The sequence below is a fragment of the Oncorhynchus mykiss genome, chromosome 16 (genome assembly GCF_013265735.2).
Source record: "Oncorhynchus mykiss isolate Arlee chromosome 16, USDA_OmykA_1.1, whole genome shotgun sequence".
NCBI lineage: Eukaryota > Metazoa > Chordata > Actinopteri > Salmoniformes > Salmonidae > Oncorhynchus > Oncorhynchus mykiss.
In genome coordinates, this window is record NC_048580.1 from 34,426,461 (window position 1) to 34,445,710 (window position 19,250).

At 43.3% G+C, this 19,250-nt stretch overlaps 2 protein-coding genes across 2 annotated transcripts in view; one reads left to right on the forward strand and one right to left on the reverse strand.

The window, feature by feature from the left end:
- Positions 1–2,751, reverse strand: part of skia (v-ski avian sarcoma viral oncogene homolog a) — an 81,283-nt gene extending 78,532 nt beyond the window's left edge. Inside the window, exon 1 of the mRNA XM_021565658.2 lies at positions 1,320–2,751. Within this exon, the coding sequence (XP_021421333.2) occupies positions 1,320–2,225 (906 nt within the window). The 5' untranslated portion in view covers positions 2,226–2,751. The remainder of the gene's footprint in view (positions 1–1,319) is intronic.
- Positions 2,752–7,886: 5,135 nt separating this feature from the next.
- si:ch73-70k4.1 (FA core complex associated protein 20) lies at positions 7,887–15,003 on the forward strand. Its single transcript, XM_021565659.2, has 4 exons — positions 7,887–8,110; positions 8,393–8,540; positions 10,337–11,097; positions 13,863–15,003. Exons 1-4 carry the CDS (start codon positions 7,968–7,970, stop codon positions 13,933–13,935), a joined length of 1,125 nt encoding a protein of 374 aa, XP_021421334.2. The 5' UTR covers positions 7,887–7,967; the 3' UTR covers positions 13,936–15,003.
- The last annotated feature ends 4,247 nt before the right edge of the window (positions 15,004–19,250 follow it).

Consider the following 19,250-nt stretch of genomic DNA (forward strand, 5'->3'; position numbering starts at 1 on the left):
ATAGTGGGGAGCACGTGAATCTGGTCCCCGCTGATTTTTTCGCGCCATCTAATAATTTGGCCAGGTAAAAATGTATTTGAACGCGCATTTCACGATCTGACATAATGGTAGTCTACCACTTGGCATTTACATTGGAGATGTTCAATTGTTTCATGGTTAAAGGTAGATCTTTAAGCATTTTGAATGGAGAACCGGTTGGGAGCCAAATGAGCCAGCTCTTTTAGGTGAATGGATCTAAATGGGCCAGTTCCCCGAAAAGACTCAGAATGCCCATCACTAATGGCTTGCAGAAAAAGTGCTGGTCTCCCCTCCCTCTCGTCTTCTCATTAGAATATAAGTGCTCTGAAATAATATAATATTTTTTAGAATCACTGCATTTGGAGGGGGGAAAAGCATAATAAAAAAGTGCTTAGTAATATTTAACATATTTTGTTGTGTCATAGGATTGGCACAAACACAGACAGATTGAAGCGATAGTAGCCTAGTTATTCAGCTGACAAAGTCGGAGTCTTCTACTGTAATGGGCTCTCTAGACAGACACAACAATGAACCTATCTCGCGCGTCCTAATAAAAAGCCAGCCCCCATTACGCACGGAAGAGCCCCTCGTTAACGAAACATCCATCTTCAAGTACCTGAGATAACTTGGCCCGACCAAGTGCCTCTTTCTCAAACACAGCCAGTCTGCCACAATACACTGAAAAGTGCGAACTGAGCGAGCGGCAGCCCCCAGCTCAAGAGCTGTAAACGGGGAGTGGGGTGCGTGCGTGCAACTGACTGCAGAGCGGGGGGGGGGGGGTTGCTGTAGGAGGTGTTCTCCGGATTTAAGAAATTACGACTTTATTTCCTTGTCCCGTACTTACATCACATGAGTTCTCGATAGTTGTTGTAACACTATTATAGGGTAATTTGTTGGTCAATGGGATTGTTTTTAAAGTAAGGTCAATCAAATTGAGCCATTGACACCCGCAGAGGTGTTTCACAGGCAAATAATGATTTTATTGCCACCAGAGGCGTTTAGCTGGTATTGGTGGACAATTAGTAACAACATGTTAAGTGTAACCAAATCCTGGAAAGACTCGTCTCCAGTCTAAACAAACCCATGGCAGGGACAAGTCATTGCAGATTGCACCAATAGTATACTGTACTCTAGATAGGAGTCGTTGACGTTCTAGATAGCATTATATTTACAAGAAGACAACACAACAACACACCAGAAAGAGAAATGGAAACAAACGTTCAACAGTGTAACAACATTCGTATAATGCAACAACACTTGCAACACAGTGCAACTACATTGTAACATTGACTTAAACTCACCCTTGATGCTTTCCTCTTATATTTGTTGGCGAAGTCAAATTTCTCTTTAATCTCGTCCAAATGCTGCTCCAGGCGCGCCTTCTCCTCTTTCCCCGTGTAATCCTGGCCCAAGAGGACGTATGCCCTCCAGTTGGCGGAGTCAAAGCCCCAGTGGCAAGTCCTGTTTTCCAACGATTTGTGACTGTGCACCACGAACTTATGGGTCGGGTACATGAGTCTGCAGTACATGCACTGGATGCAGGCTGCGTTGGGGCTGGTGTACAGCTCCGGGACGAAGAGACCCTTGCACTTTCCGAAACATTCGTGGTATATTTTGAAGCTTCTCTCCGTGATCTCCAGCTCCAGGGAGCCAGAAAACTCTTTCTTGCAGTGCGGAGGGTAGGTGCCCCCGTAAATCAGGGCATTGCACAGGCGCTCCGCGTCAGTTTTGGTTATGAGTCCGCAGGAAGGCGCGGAGAATGGAAGAATCCCCATGACTTTGAGGATTTCCAGCTGTTCCGCGGTGCACCTGGAGCAGTAGATGTGGAGGTCGTCGCACACCGAGTTGATCTGCTGGAGGGAGAAATCCCGAAGGACGGTGTTAAGGATCTGCGGCAAGCAAAGACGTTTCTCGCCGCCGACCACGAAACAGGAGACAGTCTCCGTCTCCAAGACCGTCTCGCACCTCTCAGTGGAGCGGTCGGACGGGATGAAGAGAGGCCCCGGCATCACTGTCGGTGGCTGCATGGGCAGATGCAGCACGGGCTCGGGCTCTTTCCCATCCTTCTTGAACAGGAGGTCATGTGGCCATCGAGCAGAAAAAGCCGCCGGTCCGCCGAGGGAGCTCATAGAACTCAGATGAAACTGTTTGAGAGTTTGTTGCAGTCCTGGGTGAGGTTGGAAGCTTTGTCGAGTTACAGTCTCCATGTTTTCACTACGACTTTGAAAGCGAGAGTTCCTTTCAACTGGGGAAAACTAAAACAATCGAAAGACACGATAGGTCCCGGTTCCTTGTAAATCCAAGGTATCCCAGAATTAGCCAAGTGCGGAAAGCGCTTCATCAAACATCCACAACAAAGTCCCAGGTAGTGAGTTTCCAATTCCGTTGACTAGGAACCTACTAGGCAAATGGTGACACCGGCGAGTCTTCCCATGCAGTAGACTCCCGACTGTCCATATCTAAAACGCGTCCCTCTGAAACTCCTCCAAAAAGGAAAGGTACGCTTTTGAAGTTCCAGAAAAAGTATCGACCGATAAAGCAAAGCCTTCTCTCTATGTAACAGGTGTAAAACACATACAAAAATCAGTTTGAAATACTGCAGTAGAGCCCGATGCAAACACTCCGTTTACCCACGCAGTTCGCTACGCCTGTGTGGAGATGGATAGTCTGTGAGCTGGGTTGCGCTCACTCGCTCACTCACTCACTTGCCCTCTCTCTCTCTCTCTCTCTCTCTCTCTCTCTCTCTCTCTCTCTCTCTCTCTCTCTCTCTCTCTCTCTCTCTCTCTCTCTCTCTCTCTCTCTCTCTCTCTCTCTCTCTCTCTCTCTCTCTCTCTCTCTCTCTCACTCTCTCGTTCTCTCTCTCTCACTCTCTCGTTCTCTCTCGTTATCTCTCCCCCCTCCCCCCCCCTCTCTCTCTCTCTCTCTCTCTCTCTCTCTCCCCCCCTCTCTCTCTCTCTCTCCCCCTCTCTCTCTCGCATCCCTCTCTCAGTGTTTGTGAGTGTCTGGCTCAATCATTGAATCCCAGCCAAGAATGTGACTGACTCCGCAGGCTGGCTCTTCCAGGAACAAGTCGGCACTCCCCTACTTCTCCTAGAAGCCTTGTGCAGAATATGCAAAGGCGAAAAAATGCACAGGGCTCATTGAATCCCTTGATTCACAGCTAGGAACGGCTGTAACCGAAAGAGAATGGGTGGAGTTTGCTACAGACAGTCAAATTTAGACTTTAAGGGGAAATGCAAATTATACGACTGACTGCGGTTTGTTTATTTAGGTTTATCTTTCCAGGCTGGCTTATACTGTGAATTGCGGAAACTAGGGAAGAATACATATTAGGGCCACATATTTTCAGATATAGCAACATATGAATAACTATTATTATTGTTATTTGAACGCAACATTCAAATTTCATTAATTTTACGCATAGGCTGTTTTTACGCATAGACTTGTTTTACGCATAGACTTGTTTTACTCTATAGATGTGCCAGTTAATTGCGCAAGCACGGCTATACTGTTCGAGCTCCCCTATAGTAGCAGCACAGTCTATGCAATTATGTTTGAGTCACTTTCCCCCAGGGTTTTTTATTTTTAATTGTAATGTGCAACAACGAGGGCATGAATACGCACACTTTAAACGTATGAACAATTGAACAGTGCAGCGGGGGTTAGGCTGCGATCAAGTGGACTAGCCTACATCGAATCATTCCTATTGTGCTGAAGAGTTGGGAAAGGTGAGAAAAATACAAACTGAACTGTCACTGTGCATTTAAAATGTACATTGTTACTTGGGTGTAATTAACTGGAGCAATTTCTATATTTTTTTCAATGAATGTGATTGAATAAATAATATAGCCTACGCCTAATACACTTGTGGAGTGTATATTAGCTTTTTTACTACTACACGGCCTTCAAAAGATTCATGAAATTAACTGTATGCCCTTCTACACCTGCATTGTAATGTTGTTCATTTGGTCGGCTCTGTTGTCGTTTGCTGTCATCTCCAATAAAGATTTACTGTGATGACGTGAGCTAAAAAAAATGAAAGGTGAGGCGATTGTTTGCCGTTCCTGTGGCTCCTCCTAGCCATGAGGCAATGTAACTGCAACCGCATAGCAATTGGAGATATGCTCAGTCACATAGGTCATTAGAATATAAATTAGGCCATACATTAGTACTCTGGATATTAATATAATCAATATATTTACATGGCATATAGTAAACATAACCATGAGTAGGCTACAATATGTTATATTGAGTTTATATGCCAACAAAAAAAAAGTATTTTTAACCTTTATTTAACTAGGCAAGTCAGTTAAGAACAAATTCTTATTTTCAATGACGGCCTAGGAACAGCGGGTTAACTGCCTGTTCAGGGGCAGAACGACAGATTAACCTTGTCAGCTCGGGGGGTTTGAACTTGCAACCTTCCGGTTACTAGTCCAACGCTCTAACCACTAGGCTACCCTGACCTACCCTCCAGAGGCAATCCACTTGCTAAAGCCTATACCAACAGTCTCAACCATTTTCCACAATGGATCAGTCCAATTCTTTTTTGAAACAAATGACAATTACGACAATATTTGAGTGCAAGTGGACAAACTGGTACCCAGGCTATGATTTTTCCATTTTCCTCAGAAACCCACCCACAGTAATTGACATGGTGGGTTGCCAGATCTGGAGCTATAGTGATGAGCTATATCCCGAATGGCTTGCAGATAAGTTACCTTTTTGGAGGGACCTTTGGCTTTGTCTCTTTGCTAAGGGGTATGCGGCGGCAGGTAGGCTAGTGGTTAAAACCCTGACTAGCAACCGAAAAGTTGCTGGTTTGAATACCTGAGCCGACCAGGAGAAAAATGTGTCGATGTGCCCTTTAGTAAGACTCCCTAATTTGCTCCAGTGATGCCATACTACTATGGCTGACCCTGTAAAAAAACAACACATTTCACTGTACCTATCCGGTGTAGGTTACTATATATATATATATATATATATATATATATATATATATATATATATATATATATATACACATATACAGTACCAGTCAAAAGTTTAGACACACCTACTCATTCAATGGGTTTTCTTTATTTGTTACTATTTTCTACATTGTAGAATATTAGTGAAGACATCAAAACTTTGAAATAATCATGTAGTAACCCCAAAAAAGTGTTAAACAAATCTAAATATATTTAGATTTTAGATTCTTCAAAGTAGCCACCCTTTGCCTTAATGACAGCTTTGCACACTCATGGCATTCTCTCAACCAGCATCACCTGGATTGCTTTTCCAACAGTCTTGAAGGAGTTCCCACATATGCTGAGCACTTGTTGGCTGCTTTTCCTTCCCTCTGCGGTCCAACTAATCCCAAACCATCTCAGTTGGTTTGAGGTCAGGTGATTGTGGAGGCCAGGTCATCTGATGCAGCACTCCATCACTCTCCTTCTTGGTTAAATAGCTCTTACACAGCTTGGAGGGTCATTATCCTGTTGAAAAACAAATTATCGTCCCACTAGCGCAAGCCAGATGGGATGGTGTATCGCTGCAGAATGCTGTGGTAGCCATGGTGGTTAAGTGTGTGTTGAATTCTAAATAAATAATCGACAGTGTCACCAGCAAAGCAGCCCCACACTATCACACCTCCATGCTTCACTATGGGAACCACATATGCAGAGATCATCCGTTCACCTACTCTGCATCTCACAAAGACACATTGTTGGAACCAAAAATCTCAAATTTGGACTCATCAGACCAAAGGACAGATTTCCACTGGTCTAATGTACATTGCTTGTGTTTCTTGGCCTAAGCAAGTCTATTCTTCACATTGGTGTCCTTTAATAGTGGTTTCTTTTCAGCAATTCGACCATGAAGGCCTGATTCACGCAGTCTCTGAGTGTGCATAACAGTTGATGTTGAGATGTGTATGTTACAGAGAAGCATTTTTTTGGGCTGCAATTTCTGAGGCTGGTAACTAATGAACTTGTCCTCTGCAGCAGAGGTAACTCTGGGTCTTCAATTTCCTGTGGCGGTCCTCATGAGAGCGAGTTTCATCATAGCGCGTGATGGTTTTTGCGACTGCACTTGAAGAAACTTTAAAAGTTCTTGACATTTTCCCGGATTGACTGACCATCATGTCTTAAAGTAACGATGGACTGTCGTTTCTCTTTGCTTATTTGAGCTGTTCTTGCCATAATATACACTTGATCTTTTACCAAATAGGGCTATCTTCTGTATACCCCCTACCTTATCACAACAGAACTGATTGGCTCAAATGCATTAAGAAGGAAAGAAATTCCACAAATTAACTTTTAACAAGGCACACCTGTTAATTGAAATGCATTCCATGAAGCTGGTTGAGAGAATGCCAAAAGTGTGCAAAACTGTCATCAAGGCAAAAGGTGGTTACTTTGAAAAATCTGAAATATAAAATATATTCTGATTAGTTTAAAACTTTTTTGGTTACTACATGATTCCATATATGTTATTTAATAGTTTTGATGTCTTCACTATTATTCTACAATGTAGAAAATAGTAAAATAAAGAAAAACCCTGTAATGAGTAAGTGTGTCCAAACTTTTGACTGATACTGTATATATATTTTTTACAGCTGCTGAGCCACTCGAGGCCAAGACTGAGAGACAGTTGAGAGAGAGTGAGCGGCGAACATCTTTCCTCTTTTCAATGATTCATAATACATCAAGTTCTTCTCCTCTCTTTCGAGCCCCCCTCCCCTCTCCCTCTCACTTCGGCTCCTCTCTGTTCTTTTGGATGAGCCTGCTTTTGTGAGCCTGGATGGTCAGTTGGTTCTGCTATTTTTATTTCCCCCGTCTTCCTTCCTGTATCCATGGCGATGGCACACAACAGAATCACAACTCCTAAATGACATAACCTTTCTTTCCAGGCGCCTGGTCGCTTTTCCCAGTGTAACACTGCAGGCAGGCATCCACAGCCTGCCTTGCCTGGGTCTGCGTTTGTGCTTTTCCCTCTGCGGTAAAGGACTACCCATGTCAGCAATCTAGCCCTCTGGAATTCTCATCTTCTGGGGCACTGTTTCAAAATTGTCCTCACCTATTTTCAAAGTGGCAGGTTTTCCCATAGTGTTATTTTTCCCTGTTGCCCTCCTCTCTCTTTTCTTTTCCTTCCATCCTTTAAGCTTTTTCCCCTTGTCTTTTCCATTACATAACCCCCATAGCTGTTCTTTCTGTTCGTCCTCGCTTTTGTCTCAAAGCTTAGCTTAGAAAGTCCCACTATTATATGACTTCAACTTTCCACCACCTAGTTCTGTGTTCTAGGATGACAGTATAATAACAGGCTACAGTGGCCATTGCATAACTCAACCCTTGCATTGACCCTTAGTGACCTACACCGCTGACTACAGTGTGGTACAATAATAAAGTCAGGAAGAATTAAAAGCATATAGCTTTTTTCTGTATATCATTGTAAAGTAAAAATGATCCTTTCTTACTTACTGTTAGTTATTGTACAAATAACTACACATGAGAATGACAACAACATATTTTATAAACCTAGGAATGACATCAAGAGAGAAGCATGTGAACTATACAATTGCAGAAAGTTCATAAACTGTAACTAATTGGAGTTGATATAAAAATTATAAATTTACATTTCCCAGTGGCCGATATTGTGAATGCAATATGTTGGTTAGTATTCTGGAAAGCAAATTGGCTCACTTTATTTGTGTTGAGGAGCAAGCTTTGCTGGTAAATAGCTTAGTGCAATTTCTCAATAAATGAACATTTGAACAATCGAGTTTGCCGGATGGATACAATGTTCCAAATAACTTTCAATCTGCGACTTTTTATCCGGTGTGGGAGACCTACTTGCATGTTTCACCCGACGAGTGTGCCTGCGCACTGACGTCATCACACAAACACGGAAGTCTGTGCTGTTCGGTCAATGCCGCGAAAAGTATAACTGTGGCAGACTAGAGAGATATGGCTGAGAAATGCCCAAAGTCAAAACTAAAAAGAAAGAAATTGTCTATCGAGGAGCCCCTAACTGATATATTTTCCAGGAACACGCTGATAAAGAACAATGAAAGTTCCAGTGCATCGATTAAAAGCTTGCGTTCAACGAGGTATGCGAGCAGTCACGTTAGCCATCTGTCTAGCTCCCCCCTATCACGATTTACTCTTGTTTATATTGCAATTCAGAATATGTATAACTGATACCCAGATTGAACATTAGCTTCAACAATTACTCTGTGCTGTGGTGACAAGAAGATCGTGTCTTCCTTGATTGCAATGCATTGTCTTCATTTCAAATAGATAGTGGTTGGTTCTCATAGACAAGTCCATATTAAATTAAGAAACATAATTGCTCGTGTTTTCTTTACCAGTCATATTTCTGTGTTCTGTAGACCTGTGGTCCCTACAGAGACGTGGTGGTCCAGAGGTGACCTGGCTGCAGTTGAGAGTCTCTGGGCCCTGACTCTGAGCTCTGCTCTTCCCTGTCTTGACGCTCACCCCTGGGACCCAGTCCCTGACCTTCCAACAGCCTCCACACTGGTGAGTTAGCCATCCCAAGAGTGTGGATGCATCTCAATAGTTGTGTTGGCGCAGGACTTTAGTACAATCTATTACTGATTGGTAGAAACAATCAACTGGTCATCGCCTTAAATCTAGACCTTTATTAATTTAATGTAGCGTGTTGTATGGCTTGAACAAAAGCTTTTATTTACAAAGTTAGCAATCCCACTATAAGTAGCTAATTCTCTATCCAAATGGAGACAGATTTTCATGCAAAAATAAAAATCTGCATAAAGAAATGTGCATTTTCCCACCTGTGGTGTTTCCATCAAACTGACTTGTGGATAAAAAAAGCAATGCTTGACGAAGTGCACGTCAAATGTACTTTTTTTCGCTTAGAATAAAAATATACATTTCAATGTGTTTCCATTGCATTTTCAAATGTGCCTGTAGTTTTGTCACAAAAACGGTTGTGTTAAATAGCATATGTGCCTACTCTGGACTTGGCACCTGTGCCCTAGCTAACAGCTCGCAGATACAATGCGGGTAGAGTGTTCGGATTGTCTAGTCTACATTGAGATTATTATGTATAAGAGCGAGACTATTTTGATCTGTCAAATGGCAGCCAAGCGTCATCATCATGTCACCAGAATAAGACCCTCAATATTTATTGGAAAGGAGCATCAAGCTCATCACTCTGCAGTTTCACCACTCTGTGAAGTTCATCATAACTTATTTCATCTGTAGCCTAATTTATGCTAGCTTCACGTGCTCATGGGAAGTTGAAAGTCCAACCATGATTGTGTTCAAGTGCTTTTGAAGTCAGAACAATTCTTCAACCAATAAGATTGTAGTTAGCCAGATGAGCTTGCTAACATTGCTAATTGAAGTGATCAGCTTGCCAGCAGAGTGAATGGAGATGATGTAGCCTCAGTAAGGACATTACTCCCTTGCCCTCCTCTCCCATTTGGACAGTTTACCAATAGGTTTCTATCAGGCCTGTCGTGACATTTTTTTATCCGGCATATACTTTACTCAAATAAAAAGGTTGGATGAAAACCTGGTTAGCGATGATTTCTCAACTCTCAACCACCACTGTTGTGCCGATTCCACCTTGTACCATGCAGGACTAAACAGAGAATATCTCAGAAAATTGAAATTTCTCTCACATACAATAGCTGTTTTTGAACAGCACTCTGCACTAAGAGGAGAAAAACAATGTGTCGTTGAGTACTGCTGGGCTGACTAAAATGGTGGTCACTGTTGACCTCCCAGACGGCTAAAGCCTGCTGGCTGGGGCTGGCTCTCAGAGCTCCGGTCAGACAGTGGCAGTTCTGGGCCACGCACGCCACATGAACCAATCACTTTGACAGGTAGCTGATGCAACCTTGCATTTGCTGAATAATTGACTCCAGTGGGCTTCTCTTAGAAAAGCCCTGCTAGCTACCAGCTAAAGGAGCAAGCTAAGCCCCTATATGACAAACATATGGCCCAGACGAAAGACTGGATGAAATTATGTGTGATGTGCCGCTGGGCTAGCAACTCCAAGGCTAGCGTCACTTTTTCTTTTAACACTCCCAGTCCTTCCTTATTACGTATTTGGACACATTACACTTAGTCACATTTGAGAGGATCTCAAGGGCCCTGCTTGATGGGGACAAAGTTACTCATGCCCCCCACTCTCTGTCTTTCTCTTTCCCATTCTCCCTCCTTTCTATTGCTCTCATCTCCCTATCATTTCACCTCTCTTTCTGCCTCTCCTTTCTTTCTGTCAAACCCACCCCCCACACATTTCCCCCTTTCTTTCTCTCTCTCTGTCTTCCTCTGTGTTTCAGAGCTCTAATGTAGACCAGCAGATTGAATGGAGATGGTGTAGCCTCAGTGAGGACATGACTCCCTTGCCCTCCTCTCCTCTGAGTACTCCCACAGCCCCACACTGTTCCACCCCAGACTCTCCTCTCAATCCTTCTCCTGGGCTGGAAAAGACTCTCCTCCCAGTCCCAGTACAGACTAGCCAGACAACATCCACCATCAATGGCCCTCCTTCGAAGTCTGCTCCTTGTCTCGAGGGGCCCGGAGAGGGGACCAGTAGTAGTGGTGCTGGCCGCCCCAGACCACCAAGTCTGGGAGCCCAAGTGCCTTCTAGCTACGGAAGGGAAGGCCCATGGAGTGGAGGGGGAGTGTCATCCAGAAAGGACACAAAACGAGGGGAAGGAGGGCAAAACACGGCAGCGGCCAGACCCCACCCTACAGCCAGGCAACCAGGAGGAGAGAAGGAGAGTCACCCCTCTACTCCTCAGCTATTCATCAGAGCAGGGAACGGAGGATCATCATTACCAGCAGAAGCAAGAAAGGGTGGAGGAGGAGAGGAGGGCGAGAAGAGGGGGATGAAGAGGCTGCAGCTACCTGCAAACCAGGTGGATGCCATGTCCTCTACCTCTGACAGCTTCACTGCTGCTCCCATGGAGGAGGCGGAGGGGGAGAAAAGGGAGGAAGGGTTGTCTGGGATGGGCAGAGCTGATTGGGTTGCTGGCAAAGAAGGAGGAGGAAGGGCAATGCAGAGCTGCCCCATGTGCCTGGTGCCGTTTCCAGCTGGGTAAGTTAGGGCTGCCTGCCTCTTCAACCTCTCTGTATTAGAGGTCGACCGATTAATTAGTGCCGATTTCAAGTTTTCATAACAATCGGAAATCTGTATTATTATATTTTTTGACACCTTTATTTAATCTTTATATCTTTATTTAACTAGGCAAGTCAGTTAAGAATTTTCAATGACGGCCTAGGAACGGTGGGTTAACTGCCTCGTTCAGGGGCATAACGACAGATTTTCACCTTGTCAGCTCGGGGGATCCAATCTTTCAACCTTACAGTTAACTAGTCCAACACAATAACGACCTGCCTCTTGTTGCACTCCACAAGGAGACTGCCTGTTACGCGAATGCAGTAAGCCAAGGTAAGTTGCTAGCTAGCATTAAACTTATCTTATAAAAAACAATCAATCAATCATAATCACTAGTTAACTACACATGGTTGATGATATTACTAGATATTATCTAGCGTGTCATGCGTTGCGTATAATCTGACTGAGCATACAAGTATCTAAGTATCTGACTGAGCGGTGGTAGGTAGAAGCAGGTGTGTAAACATTCATTCAAACAGCACTTTCGTGCGTTTTGCCAGCAGCTCTTCGTTTATGACTTCAAGCCTATCAACTCCCGAGATGAGGCTGGTGTAAGCGAAGTGAAATGGCTGGCTAGTTAGCGCGCGCTAATAGCGTTTCAAACGTCACTCGCTCGCTCTGAGCCTTGGAGTGGTTCTTTCCCTTGCTCTGCATGGGTAACGCTGCTTTGAGGGTGGCTGTTGTCGTTGTGTTCCTGGTTTGAGCCCAGGGAGGAGTGAGGAGAGGGATGGAAGCTATACTGTTACACTGGCAATACTAAAGTGCTTAGAAGAACATCCAATAGTGAAAGGTTAATGAAATACAAATGGTATAGAGAGAAATAGTCCTATAATTCCTATAACTACAACCTAAAACGTCCTACCTGGGAATATTGAAGACTCATGTTAAAAGGAACCACTAGCTTTCATATGTTCTCATGTTCTGAGTAAGGAACTTAAACGTTAGTTTTCTTACATGGCACATATTGCACTTTTACTTTCTTCTCCAACACTTTGTTTTTGCATTATTTAAACCAAATTGAACATGTTTCATTATTTATTTGAGGCAAAACATTTTTTTTTAATGTATTATATTAAGTTAAAATAAGTGTTAATTCAGTATTGTTGTAATTGCCATTATTACAAATAAAAGAGAGAAAAATAAATAAAATTGTCCGATAAATCGGTATCGGCCTTTTTGGTCCTCCAATAATCTGTATTGAAAAATCATAATCGGTCGACCTCTACTCTGTCTTCAGCACACTCATCTGCTCTCTCTCTTTCCCATATGCCTGCTGCCTTAAACTACTTTCCTTCCTACATACTCAAATGCAATGGTAGTTGGCTGCTCTTCTGCAGAGGTAAAACCTTGGTGTCTGACAAATCCAAGGTATAACCATTGACTGTATGGACTCCATTCTTTCACATATGCAGGGCATTTAAAAATGTAGCTCTAGGATATACATACCAGACAGAATTTTTAAATGTAGATCTTTACATCCTTGATTGCATAGCGGACCATGCTGGGTTTGCATGTAAACAGTGGAAAGGAAGTGGGTTGAAGAAAAGTACACAGTAAATCATTAATTGAAATGGGTCAAAAAAGCCAGGCCGTTTTAAGTGAGGTAGAGGAGGAGTGAATGAATGACGGGGCTAAAAAGCAGGGCTCAGGGCCAGTGGTACGAGAGCTGGATCCCTCTCCCCTCTCGCTCTCGTTTTACTCTCTTTCTGAACAGGCCGGCCTTTGTGTTGACCAGGGACTGGCCTGGGTCTGGCCCACATCATGGTCTGCTCCCCTAGCCAGCTCTGTGTACCTTGGCTCGGCCACACAACCCCGCTGTACTCCCCTCCCAACTATCTCTCTCTCTCTCTTGGCTGGACTAGCAGGAACAATGGCTTCCTCTGTATGGAGAGATAGAAGGAAGAGGAGAGTGACCTAGAAGGGGGAAGAGAGAGGGGTCTCTTTATCTCTCGTTTAGAAATATGAAGAGCTTTTTCTCTATAACAGCATTTATCCGTCGTGTGTTTAGTGTGCATGAGTGCAGGAGGGTACGGTGGCAGGGTTCTTAGAAAGTACATGATTTGGAGCAAAATAACTCTGCTCCAGTTTCTTCTTTCTCAGTCTCTCTCTCCTGGAGAGGACTCTGCCCGTGCATTACCCTCCAGCAGAATGACATAGAGAGAGAGCGATGCAGAAAGAGTGATCGAGAGGGAGAATGAGAGGGAGCGAGAGATACTGAGAGTAAATCTCAGTAGGCCTTTAAAACAGGGCAAGTAAAAAAGTACATGAGACACACACTGTGCGAGCGGGCCCAGCAGGAGAGCAGCAGTAGCAATCTGAAGTTAATAAGCTGAAAGCACTGAAGCTCAAGAAGAGACACTGAAAAGATGTCTGTTCCATCCACACACCCATCCATCCATCCAGATTCAGTGCACTTTCAGTGCAGTCGACAGTTGTGTCGAGCTTGAGCATCATATCGATACAATACATGCGATGAATGTTGTGATCATTGAAGGTACTACATGGCGGTTATGATTATAGACTGCCGTTTTAAAGTAGGCCTCGAATTGTAACATTTTTTTTTCTTCTATAAGAAATATTTGATTGCTGCCTTCTTGGGACAGATTTCTCCTGTGGAAAGAGATTTGAACCACCTGGGTTGATCAAAGACAAATGACTGAAATGCTGTCCATCCATCTCTCCAGGTTCACTCAGATGGACTGTGACAGCCACCTGGCCAAGTGTCTGTCGGAGATGACCCTCGACATGACCTGGTGATAGTCCACAGTCTTCTTCTGACACCAAGGATGGATGGAGGTCTGGAAGGACAGCCAGCTGGCTGTTGCACCACATTTGGGTCGTGTTCAATAGGCACAAAACAGAAGAAAATGGACTGAATTGGGGAGGTGCTATCGAAAATTCTTGTTTTTGCCATCTGTCACAAAACGTTTTGCTACAGTGTGCTCTAATGAGGAGTTAGTTTCACTCCACTCACGCTGTTGTTTGGCTAGTTGGTCGTTTTGATTCAAACTCCAGTGGTATCTATCCCCCTGTGATGGACGGTGGGTCCAGACAACGGTAAAATACAGTATGTGATTCCACTGATCATCTAGTCTTCAGTCATGGGTTTAATTTGTAGAATCTTGTGTTACTGTTGGCTGGAGCAAAAACCCGCCTTTACCCTTTGTAAGATTTACTGACTTACTGTCCCACCTCCGCCCCTTCCCACCAACCTATCATCATGCACTACAAGGTTGGAATCATAGAGATGGATAGAGGGCACACCTGCCACTAAGCATTTATGAGGTGTACCACTTCCCATCGCTATGGTTGGAAACAATCTCTGATGGGTCCCATATTGCTTCATTCAGATACACATTTTGTACTCTCCTCCGCTCCTAACTGCATATGCTGCCATAGAAATAGAATGAATAAAACGGGCGTCCCCATTCAAGTCAACAAAGGTATAATGGGTGGACTGGTGGCCAAAGCGAGGAGCAAAGCAGGAAGTGTACCCTGTAGTAGTTAGTAGAAGTAGTTGCCATGGCGCTCTGGTAGCCTAAGCAGAGAGCTCCTGTAAATACTGCCTTCAGAAAGTCTTCACACCCCTTTACCTTTTCCACATTTTGTGTTACAGCCTGAATTTAAAATGGATTCAATTGAGATTTGTCATCACTGGCCTACACTCAACACCCCATAATGTCACAATACCCCATAACTGGAATTCTGTTTATTTTATTTGACAAATTAATGAAAATCTGAAATGTCTTCAGTCAATAATTATTCAACACCTTTGTTATGGCAAGCCTAAATAAGTTCAAGAGTAAAAATGTGCTTAACAAGTAACTTAACTTGCATGGACTCACTTTGTGTGCAAAAAGTGTTTAATTAGATTTTTAAATGACGACCCCATCTCTGTACCCCACACACACAAATCAAATTAAACACTTATCTGTCAGGTCCCTCAGTCGAGCAGTGAATTTCAAACACAGATTCAACCACAAGGACCGGGGAGGATTTCCAATACCTCGCAAAGAAGGACACCTATTGGTGGATGGATAAAAGCAGACATTGAATATCCCTTTGAGCATGGTGAAGTTATTACACTGAACAAAAATATAAAGGCAGCATTTTCAAAGATTTTACTGAGTTCCAGTTCATATAAGGAAATCAATCAATTCAAATAAATAAATTAGGCCCTAATCTATGGAATTCACATTACTGGGAATATAGATATGCATACAGTGCATTTGGAAAGTATTCAGACCCCTTGACTTTTTCCACATTAAGCCATATTCTAAAATGGTTTAAATGTTTTCTTTTTCCATCAGTCTTCACACAATACCCCATAATGACAAAGTAAAAACAGGTTTAGAAATTTTTGCAAATATATTACAAATAAAAAATTGATCATATTTGCATTACTATTCAGACCCTTTACTCAGCACTTTGTTGAAGCACCTTTGGCAGCGATTACAGCCTTGAGTCTTCTTGGGTATGATGCTACAAGCTTGGCACACCTGTATTTGGGGAGTTTATCCCATTCTTCTCTGCAGATACTCTCAAGCTCTGTCAGGTTGGATCGGGAGCATCGCTGCACAGCTAATTTTAGGTCTCTCGAGAGATGTTCGATCGGTTTCAAGTCCGGGCTCTGGCTGGGCCACTCGAGGGCATTCAGAGACTTGTGCCGAAGCCACTCCTGAGTTGTCTTGGCTATGTGCTTAGTTGTTGTCCTTTTGGAAGCTGAACCTTCGCCCCAGTCCTGAGCGCTCCGGAACAGGTTTTCATCAAGGATTTCAATGTAGTTTGCTCCGTTCATCTTTCCCTCGATCCTGAAACAGGATGCACCTGAGCTCAATTTCGAGTCTCATAGTAAAGGGCCTGAATACCTATGTAAATAAGGTATGTTTCTTATTTTCTACAAAAAATTCTAAAAACATTTTTGCTTTGTCATTATGGGGTATTGTGTGTAGATTGATGAGAAAAACATGGTTATCTAATCCATGTTAGAATAATTCTGTAACATAACAAAAAAGTGGAAAAAGTCAAGGGGTCTGAATAATTTCCCTAATACACTGTGTGTAGGCCACAAATACCTTATTTAAAAAAAAGGCAGGGGCGTGGATCAGAAAACCAGTCAGTATCTGGTTTGATCATCATTTGCTTCTTGCACATAGAGTTGATCAGGCTGTTGATTGTAGCCTGTGGAATTTTGTCCCACTCCTCTTCAATGGCTGTGCGAAGTTGCTGGATATTGGCGGGAACTGGAACATGCTGTCGTACACGTTGATCCAGAGCATCCCAAACATTCTCAATGGGTAACATGTTTGGTTAGTATGCAGAACATGGAAGAACTGTTCACAACATTGATATCAGCAAACCGTTCGCCCGCATGAACACGCTGTCTGCCATCTGTCCGGTACAGTTGAAACCAGGATTCATCAATGACGAGCACACTTCTCCAGCGTGCCAGTGGCCATCGAAAGTGAGCATTTGCCCACTGAAGTCCGTTATGCTGAACTACAGTCAGATCAAAACCCTGGTGAGGACTGGGAGCACACAGATGAGCTTCCCTGAGACTATCTCTGACTGTTTGTGCAGAAATTATTTGGTTGTGCAAACCCAGTTTCATCAGCTGTCCGGGTGGCTGGTCTCAGACAATCCTGCAGATGAAGCCAGAGGTGGAGGTCCTGGGCTAGCGTGGTTGCACGTGGTCTGCGGTTGTCAGGGTGGTTGGATGTACTGCCAAATTCTCTGAAACGACACTGTGGTAGAGAAATGAACATTAAATTCTCTGGCAACAGTTCTAGTGGACATTCCAGCAGTCAGCATGCCAATTGTACGCTCCCTCAACTTCAGACATCTGTGGCATTATGTTGTGATACACAACTGCACATTTTAGAGTAGCATTTTATTGCCCCCAGCACAAGGTGCACCTGTGTAATGATCATGCTGTTTAATCAGCTTCTTGATATGCCACACCTGTCAGGTGGATTGATTATCTTGGCAAAGGAGAAATGCTCACTAACAGGGGTAGAAATACATTTTTGACAAACGTTTAAGCATTTTGTGTGTATGGAAAATATCTGGGATTTTTTTGTTCCGTTCATGATACATGGGACCAATATATTGCATGTTGCGTTTATTTTTGTTCGATATAATTACACTTTGGGTGGTGTTTCAATACACCCAGTCATTACAAAGATACAGGTGTCCTTCCTATCTCAGTTGCCGGCGAGGAAGAAAACCGCTCCGGGATTTCTCCATGAAGCCAACGGTGACTTTACAACAGTTTCAGAGTTTAATAGCTGTGATAGTTTTCTCCTGAGGTTGGATCAACAACATTGTAGTTACTCCGCAATACCAACCTAATTGACAGAGTGAGAAGACGGAAGACTGTTACAGCATTTAAAAAAATCCAAAACATGCATCCTGTTTGCAAAAAGGCACTAAAGTAATGCTGCAAAAAATGTGACAAATCAATTCACAATTCACTTTTTGTCCTGAATACAAAGTGCAAATCCAATGCAACACATTACTGAATACCACTCTCCATATTTTCAAGCATAGAGTTTTTCAGGATAAAAATATACTGAATGGAGCTAAGCACATGTAAAATCGTAGAGGAAAATCTGGTTGTCTTCTTTCCAACACACTGGGAGATGAATTCACCTTTCAGCAAGACAATAACCTAAAACACAAGGCCAACTCTTCATGGGAGTTGCTTACCAAGAAGACAGTGAATGTTCCTGAGTGGCCTAGTTATAATTTTTGTTTTTGCCAGGCATAAATGGGACCCGTCCAAAAAGTTGACTCAAGTTTGCCAGAAAGCACCTGGATGATCATCACGACTCTTGGAAGAATGTTCTATGGACAGATGATTCAAAAGTATCACTTTTTGGATGAGATGGGTCCCATTATGCCTGGCTAAAACCAAACACTGCATTCCACAGTAAGAACCTCATACAAACGGTCAAGCAAAGTGGTGGTAGTGTGATGGTTTGGGGATGCTTTGCTGCCTCAGGACCTGAACGACCTGCCATGAATTCTGCTTTGTATCAGAGAATGTCAGGGCATCTGTCTGAGTTGAAGCGCAGCTGTGTCATGCAGCAAGACAATGATCAAAAACAAACAATCAAGTTATATGAAAATAGCTAAAAAGCAACATATGAACTTTTGGAATGGCTTAGTCAAAGTCCAGACCTAATCATAATTGAGATGTGGCAGGACTTGAACCGAGCATACTTGAAAACCCACAAATGTAGCTGAGTTAAAGTAGTTCTGCATGGAAGAGTGGGCCAAAATTCCTCCACAGCGACGTGAGAGACTGATCAACAACTACAGGAGTGTTTGGTTGGAGTCTTTGCAGCTAAAGGTGGCACAAACAGTTAGTGTATGGGGCAATTACTTTTTCACACAGGGGTATTGGGTGTTGCATAACTGTTTATGAAATAAGTATGTAATTGTTCACTCAGGTTTCCTTGAGCTAATATTAGGTTTTGGTTGAAGATCTGATAATTCAATGTAAAAATATGCACAAGTAGAGAAAAGGGGGCAAATAGTTTTTCACAGCACTATAAAAATGAGATTTCTGTATTTCATTTTCAATTAATGTGCAAACATTCCTAAATCAACCATTTATCGGATCATCACGAACTTCAAGGAGAGCGGTTCAATTGTTGTGAAGAAGGCTTCAGGGCGCCCAAGAAAGTCCATTAAGCGCCAGGACCGTCTCCTAAAGGTGATTCAGCTGCGGGATCGGGGCACCACCAGTACAGAGCTTGCTCAGGAATGACAGGCAGGTGTGAGTGCATCTGCACGCACAGTGAGGTGAAGACTTTTGGAGGGTGGCCTGGTGTCAAGAAGGGCAGCAAGAAGCCACTTCTCTCCAGGAAATACATCAAGGACAGACTGATATTCTGCAAAAGGTACAGGGATTGGACTGCTGAGGACTAGGGTAAAATAATTTTCTCTAATGAATCCCCTTTCCGATTGTTTGGGGCATCCGGAAAAAAGCTTGTCCGGAGAAGACAAGATGAGCGCTACCATCAGTCCTGTGTCATGTCAACAGTAAAGCATCCTGAGACCATTCA